The sequence below is a fragment of the Hipposideros armiger genome, unplaced genomic scaffold, assembly GCF_001890085.2.
Source record: "Hipposideros armiger isolate ML-2016 unplaced genomic scaffold, ASM189008v1 scaffold_477, whole genome shotgun sequence".
In the NCBI taxonomy this organism is placed as follows: domain Eukaryota; kingdom Metazoa; phylum Chordata; class Mammalia; order Chiroptera; family Hipposideridae; genus Hipposideros; species Hipposideros armiger.
In genome coordinates, this window is record NW_017731827.1 from 973,413 (window position 1) to 981,047 (window position 7,635).

At 56.6% G+C, this 7,635-nt stretch overlaps 1 protein-coding gene across 1 annotated transcript; it reads left to right on the forward strand.

Annotated features, from left to right (window-relative positions):
• Positions 1-1,948: 1,948 nt before the first annotated feature.
• Positions 1,949-5,270, forward strand: FAM43B (family with sequence similarity 43 member B). Its single transcript, XM_019666723.1, has one exon. It carries the CDS (start codon positions 3,229-3,231, stop codon positions 4,213-4,215), a length of 987 nt encoding a protein of 328 aa, XP_019522268.1. The 5' UTR covers positions 1,949-3,228; the 3' UTR covers positions 4,216-5,270.
• The last annotated feature ends 2,365 nt before the right edge of the window (positions 5,271-7,635 follow it).

The following is a 7,635-nucleotide window of genomic DNA, read 5'->3' on the forward strand; positions in this document are numbered from 1 at the left end:
GTCTATGAAGTAGCGATGACTGATGCAAAGTTGGGAGCTTTGTCCACGCGCTGTAGTAAAGGGAAGGGAGGCTTAATGCAGAAGACAGCCTTGAATTCTGCCTGGACGAGTGGGACAAGGCCGGCTTCTCGAGTCATCTGAACAGAGAGGACGGTGGGAGCTCTGAGGGCAGCTGAGCCCTCTAAAGGAACAAATCTGGAGGAAGAAGAGCAGAAGGCCAAGTCTGGGGGTGTAATAAGGAGCCTGTGAAGTGAGGAGTGGTCCTGGAGGTGGGAGGAGGGGATGGGAATGCCTGCCAAGGAGGCCAAGGAGAGTGGGTTACCAAGGTAACAAAAGGGCCAACCACGTCAAATGCTGCTTTGAGGTCCAGAGGACTTAACATAAAAACAGACTATTGCACACTGTGATCACGCACAGTCCTGGGTGACCCCCCACCCCCACCCCCAGAGGATTTTCCAAAAGCACTGGGAATGGAACAGAACCAGGATTAAGTGAACAAGCCTCAGGAGGCTCCCAAGGGCAGCCTGCCTGTGGCTTCCTGGTCTCTCTCGTTCTCTGGTAGGCAGGGGGCTTAGTTCTCAGATAAAATGCATGAAATATTTATACTTAAAATTGCTGCTTATCTAAAACTCAAATTCAACTGGGTGTCCTGTGTATGTATATGTTAACCCTAGCAACCTCAGGAAGCTAGCCTTGGACAAAAGCTTGGCGGTATCTCAGCCTTGCAAAACGAGACTTTGCTGCAGGCCATCTGGGGAGAGGAGAACCCCAAGGTAAGGTCCAGAACATGGACCTAGGAGACCTAAGGTGAGAGACAGAAGGATTCTTCATTGAGCTGTCCTTCAGATCCAACCACCCAAAGTTCTTTCTGTAGCGAGCTGGTTGAGTTAATGTCTCCACTGGCCCCCAGAGGCAAACCTGGAGCAATGAAAAGCACTCGAATGATCACTGTGCTTCTCAGAGATTGTTCTATTGTGGGCAAATGAGGCCACATCTATATCTCCAGGGTGGGAACACCGGGAAACATTCAGTCCTTCTTGTGGGATGTACCGTATTTCCCAATGTATAAGACACAACCTTTTTCAAAAAATTTGGGGTCTAAAAACTGGGTGCATCTTAAACAGTGGTTGTAGATTTTTTAAACTTGCATTTCCTGTTTTTTTCGTGCTTCTTTTTGTGCTCATACAACCACTGTATAAGACGCACCCAGATTTTAGACCCCAAATTTTTCGAAAAAGGGTGCATCTTATACATGGGTATACCACAAGCACGGATTACTTTTATAATCAGCAAAAGGTAATAAAGACATTTCCATATTGAAAATAAAATGAGGCTGCAGTGGGCCAGATAATCTGTGAGGCACATCCTAAAGTAAGATTCTGTAATTCTCAGTTATTTCCTGTTCTGTATTTGCATGTCATTTTAAGAGCATTCAGTGATGCAGCCTTGTTGTGCATTTTTTTGCTTTAATTTCCACAAGGATTCTGAACCCAGCCACTCACTACTCATGCCCTCTGGCCCTGAGTGTTGCCCCTCTATGAAGCACACCATGTTCCCACTGCTCCCATTCTTGGAGGTCATTTGCTTTGGTCTGGCCGGGCCCACGACTGTAGGCTCATTCCTGACCTGGGGGAAGATGGCCTGTTGCACAGATGACCTGTTCTGAAGCCAAGGAAAGTGCTTAGGGGAGAACCCACTGCAGTGACTCCTGAGCCACCATCAGAGCAGACCTGGGATTCTAGGGAACTTGTGCCTTAACCAATCCTAAAAGGGGGAGGTGTGTCCCCACACCCAGGGAAAACTGTCTCCTTCCTGGTACACTAGAACGCCTCCCTAGTAAGAGCCCCCACTGGAAGGTCCTAGGGGAGGATGGAAAATGCCCCATCCATATGTAGCATACAGTGGACTCAGAAGTGAGGGTCCACTCATGGGTCACCCAAGCCTGCGTGGAGCCCTAGTTCCACCTCCTCCTAGCAGCCTTGTAACCTTAGGCAAGTCGCTGAATGATGCCTGGGCTGCCCTGAGTTTTAAATGAGATAATGAACACCAAACCCCAGAGGTGTTGGCGGGAATACTGGAGGAATTCACAAACAGGAGTTTTATCTTTTTAATCCTCGGCGAATCCAGAGGCTGTCCTTTGGCCAGAAAGAAGGAGCTTTTCATCTGCAATGCCCACAGACCCAGAACTGCTAAAATGCTAACCTCCCTGCTTCGTTCCAGGCGAGGGGCACTACCAGACACTGGAGCAGTGACTTGGCCTCCCAGCTCAGGCGCAGCAGCCTGGCCCACGACCTTGGAAGAACCTGGGAGAAAGCTTCACCAGGCGACAGTACTTTTCCACTGCACTGCTCAGGCCACCTCAGCTGGCTTTCTGCTGTGCAGACAGGAGGCAAAGTGCGCCAGGCCGGCCTCATCAGGAACCCACCCAAAATCACTCTCAGAAATAGGGGGTAGGGACATGCTGTGCTGAGTGGCAGGGGGAATCCTAGAAAGAGAGGAGGGGGGTCCTGAATGCGCCAGGGAGAGCTTGGAGACCACCAGAGAGGCCAGAGAAATGTGCATTGGCAAAGCCCTCCCGGACATTTCAGGAGATTCCTACTCTTTATCCGCCCCTTCCACCCCCACCCCTCCAATAATAATGATTAAACCCGTTCTACCGCGCCTGTGCTGGGTCTGGGGCCAGGAGCAGCGCTAGCCTGAGCGGGGGAGGAGAGAGAGGAGGGAGAGGGGAGGGAACCAGAGAGCTAGCGGTCCCGCCCGGTGATGCAGGCAGCCCTGGGAGGTGGAGCCGCGACGCCTGAAGGAGTCCCCACCGCAGTCGCGCTCTCGTTCTACCCCCACGGAGCTGCCAGCCGCCAGGCCCGTCTCCGGCGACCTCCCTGCCCCCTCAAGCAGGATCCCCCTCGTTGGGACCTGGGGGCGCCCCCACCACGCCCAGCCCTTGTCCCTCCTTGCTACCCGGACTGCTGGAGCGACTCCCGGGAGAAGCTGTTCCCGGACGCTCGGCCGCCGCCCGGGCATCTCGGCTGCCAGCCCGGCTGGGCACCGGGCATCTGCGAAGCTAGCCCTGCCCGGCACTGGGTATCTCCCGGCACCGACTGTCTCCGGCGCCGCCCAGCTTCTCACGACTCGGGGGCCTCGGACTTCTGTGCGTCCTCCCCTCCCCCAGCCGCCGGGTAGAACGCCGCTGAGTCCCCGACGCCCCCAGCCCCCTTTGCCGCCGCTGCGATGCTGCCCTGGAGACGTAATAAATTCGTGCTGGTCGAGGACGAGGCCAAGTGCAAGGCTAAGAGCCTGAGTCCGGGGCTCGCCTACACGTCGCTGCTCTCCAGCTTCCTGCGGTCCTGCCCGGACCTGCTGCCGGACTGGCCGCTGGAGCGGCTGGGCCGAGTGTTTCGCAGCCGGCGCCAAAAAGTGGAGCTCAACAAAGAGGACCCGACCTACACCGTGTGGTACCTGGGCAACGCCGTCACCCTTCACGCCAAGGGCGACGGCTGCACCGACGACGCCGTGGGCAAGATCTGGGCGCGCTGCGGGCCGGGCGGAGGCACCAAGATGAAGCTGACGCTGGGGCCGCACGGCATCCGAATGCAGCCGTGCGAGCGCGGCGCAGCGGGGGGATCTGGGGGCCGCAGGCCGGCGCACGCCTACCTGCTGCCGCGCATCACCTACTGCACGGCGGACGGGCGCCACCCGCGCGTGTTCGCCTGGGTCTATCGCCACCAGGCGCGTCATAAGGCCGTGGTGTTGCGCTGCCACGCTGTGCTGCTGGCGCGGGCGCACAAGGCGCGCTCCCTGGCCCGCCTGCTCCGCCAGACCGCGCTGGCGGCCTTCAGCGACTTCAAGCGCCTGCAGCGCCAGAGCGACGCGCGCCACGTGCGCCAGCAGCATCTCCGCGCCGGGGGCGCCGCGGCCTCGGTGCCCCGCGCCCCGCTGCGCCGGCTACTCAACGCCAAGTGCGCCTATCGGCCGCCGCCCGCCGAGCGCGGCCGTGGGGCGCCGCGCCTCAGCAGCATCCAGGAGGAGGATGAGGAGGAGGACCAGGACACGGAAGAGCGCCCGGAAGGGGCCCCCCAGAGCGAGCGGCCTGAGGTGCTCAGCCTGACCCGGGAGCTGAGGACGTGCAGCCTGCGGGGCGCCCCGGCGCCTCCGCCGCCTGTGCAGCCCCGCCGCTGGAAGGCCGGCCCGAAAGAGCGCGCGGGCCAGGCGCGCTGAGAGCGGACCGGGCGAGACTCGCTGCCCCAGACCCGGCCGGCCTGACTCACAGCCTTCAACCCTGGCCCTTGCCCGCTTGGCTCCCCTGTCCTCCGCCCCTGTCCTGTCGCCCTTGCCTCCTTCCTGGTCTCCGTTGTTGTCTGCTCTGCGCCTCATTCTGGCTCAGAGTGATGCCTCATATGCCCTTAATTATTGGGGGACAAGATAGGGGAGCAGTATTCAGTGTTCACCTCTCCCCCATCCGGAGTTCCTGGGCACCCTCCATTGTGGAATTGCCCCCTATGCTTTACACCAAGCCTCTTTGATAGACGACCCCCTCCCTTCCAAGCCATCTTCTCAAGAGGAAGGGGGAGAAGTTTCCAGAAATCCAGGAGGGTGGCCAGGTGGCAGCAGGGGCCCCGCCCTTGGGCAGCCTAGCCTTCCTCCCTGAGATGAGACCAAACCTGAGGAGGCGTTCTTGTAGGGGAAGAGTAGTGGCCCTGGAGGCCAGGCCCAGGTGGGAACAGAACCTGCTGCCATACACACAAGGAAGAATTCTCAGGCCCTGGGCCTGGCCTCTCTACCCCTTGGAGAATTTCTGGGACTTCACTGCTCTGCCTCTGAGAACACTGGGATGGTCCTACCAACCCAAACAACAGATTAGGCCGAGTAACGGCTCTCTACACCAGGCAGCTCCCCAAGCCTGTGCCCTGGCACCTGGCACTCCCACAGAACTCCTCACCCACCCCATTTTCTCTGCAGACAGATGTGTGTGGTTCCCCACTAGGTGCGCCACAACCAGGAAGGAGACAGGACCTCCACAGGAGGTAAGGAGAGCCTTTGGCAGGTGCTTGGAGACACCAACTACCCAGAAAGTGGACATAGGAGGGATGGCCCCATGTCGAAAAGCTTGTCAGAGCAGGAGGGTCCTGACAGCATCTGGATTCTCAAAGCAGGGTGAGGGAGTGGGCCCCTGCCCAAGTGTCTCTCAACAAGGCCACAAAAAGCCCAAAGATCTATGTGTCACCAACTGATCATTGTAAATAAAGTGGACCTGCTTTTTAGCCTTGTCATCATCCCTGTGTTGTGTTTGATGCCAGGCCTACCGGGAGTGAAAAGATTATAGTCAGAACCCTAAAGGAAAGGAGAAGACCCCAGAAAGTGGCTTTTTTAGCAGCCGGAGCCAACTCTCAGGATTGCAGAGGCCCAGAGGGTTGCCGCCAGGAAGCTGTTCCCTTAATGTCAGGGAAGGAGACAGTCACAGGTGCCTTCTCTGTAAATCACATGTGTCAAGCCCTGGCGGAGTGCTGGCTGTCTGGTTTGGCCTCCCAGAATACCTCTCCTCCTTGGCACTCAGATGCAAGTGTCTCTGGGACATTTGGCAGGAAAGGGGCACTGGGCTGGGGGCTTGTCATCAGCCATGTATCTTTGAGAAGACTCCTGTGCGTGTCAAAGCATGTGCTATACACTGTGTCTCCAGGGGGCTGAGAAAGAAAGCAAGGTTTTACTGTAAAGGACAATGATGGGCAACCCAATTTTCTTTCAGAGGAGCTGGAGAAATCTGTCCAGGTCTTTCTGACAGTGTGAGTCTTGTGCTTGGATATCTTCTTTATTCCTCTGCTGAGCTGGGCACTGATCCCAGAGTTATCCAGAGCCCAGACGAGTGGTCCCTGCAATCACGGGGGATCAGGATTGTTTCCTGGAGCTGCTGTCACAGAGGGTACCACTGCCACCTCACCCTGGTGGAATCCAGGCAGAGTCAGGGGACTTTGAAGGGGAAGGCTGGGGTTAACACCATATGTTTGACGTGGGGAGAGGTGACAAGGACACCCCAGGCAAGGATGCCCTGCGTGTTCATTGCTTGCCTCTTATGTGTTGACAGAGGTTTTGTTGCTGTTTCTCCCCATTTGCAGAAGGAGCAGAGGAAGTGGGAAGATGTCAGCCCTGGGAGAGGAGGATGGGCTGTGGGCAAGGCAGCCTCTGGTGTTTGAGACAACCTCACCCAGAAACAAGGTCACAAGCACGCCCTCTTTAATCCAGTTCGTGCTGCGGATACTTACTAGGCACCTGCCTTGGGACAGGCACTGAGCCAGGCACTGGGGTCCAGGAGTCCCTCCCTTGTGGCTCCCACAGTCTCGAGTGAGATGCATACGATTAAAGGAGCAGTTGCTGTATAATAATTCACAGGCATGCTCCCAGGCCCCGCCCCTGCTCTCCATGTTTCTCTGGCAGCCTCATAGCCACACACACACACAAACACACACACACACACACACACACACACACACACAGAGCCACCTCCTTCCTTCTCTCACCTGCACTGTGCTCTGTAGACCCATTATTAGACAGCCCAGGTGAGAACTGCTTCTGCCTCCTTACCACCTGTGTGACGTTGAGCAACTCAGCCTCTCTGAGCCTCCCCTGTATTGATGGGAAAATGGGGAGAATATCTACCTCACAGGCTGCTCGTAAAAATGAAATCGAGTCATATCTGTGAAAATGCTTTGGTGAGTAATAAAACACCCAGCACATGGCGAAAACAACCATTTTACCCAGAGGACCCTTCCCTTTAGATTAGGATTTTAGTGTGCCTTCCCCCCACTCCACTCTCCCTGGTTGCATGGACCCAGTCCAACTTCCCTCCTCCAGTAGGTTGAGGATGAGATAAGCCATCAGTGAGCCAGCACAGTGCCAACTGCCACCAGGCCAGGATATTTGGAGCTGTAAAGCCACCAGGCCCCAGGCATCACTGCTCCCGAGGGAGGGAGATGCAACTTGGGAAACCACGCCCATCGGCATCCCTGCACTTGGTTTGACTTTCTCCCCTGATCTTAGACACAAGCTCGAGAAGAGCCCTGAAACATTGTCAAGTGGCCTGGGGCCCCTGTGTCTTTTCTCCAGGCTTCAGGTTCCACACCTATAAAATGAAAGTGGGGGGTGCCGGAGAGGCGGGGGGTTCTTTGAGTCCTAGATCCCCCTGGAGCTGCTGTGGGGAGTGGTGGGAGATGGGATGGCAGGGCCCCAACCGGCTTGAACGAGAACCACTTACCTGTTTTCTCTTTGAGGTTCCTGTGAGTGAGTCTGTTTGAATAACGGAGTCCTACAGATTTTTCTCTTTAAGTTGAAATGTTGGGTGACATGCTCGCTAAACTTCCCTTCCAGTCCTGATGCCGTATGTATCTAAGGTTCCTTGGGCTGACAGGCCTGAGAAGTAATGTTGGAGGGTGTACACGTGGCAATGGAGAGCTTTCCAAGAGCAACAGGCAGCCCAGGACAATGTGGGAAGTGTGTCCTCGGCTAGGCCAGACACTCAGGGGACAAGACTCTCCTGAGGACCTACCTCTGGGGCCTTATTTCCAGCTCTCTTGATCCCAGTCCAGAAGGGCGAGGCTGTGACTGATGTGACTTGTACCCCAGCACACAGCCCACCCACCAGTGCCA

What these genes read in the sequence shown, in the direction of transcription:
- FAM43B (XM_019666723.1), top strand. Translation starts at nt 3,229, where the DNA reads ATGCTGCCCTGGAGACGTAATAAATTCGTGCTGGTCGAGGACGAGGCC.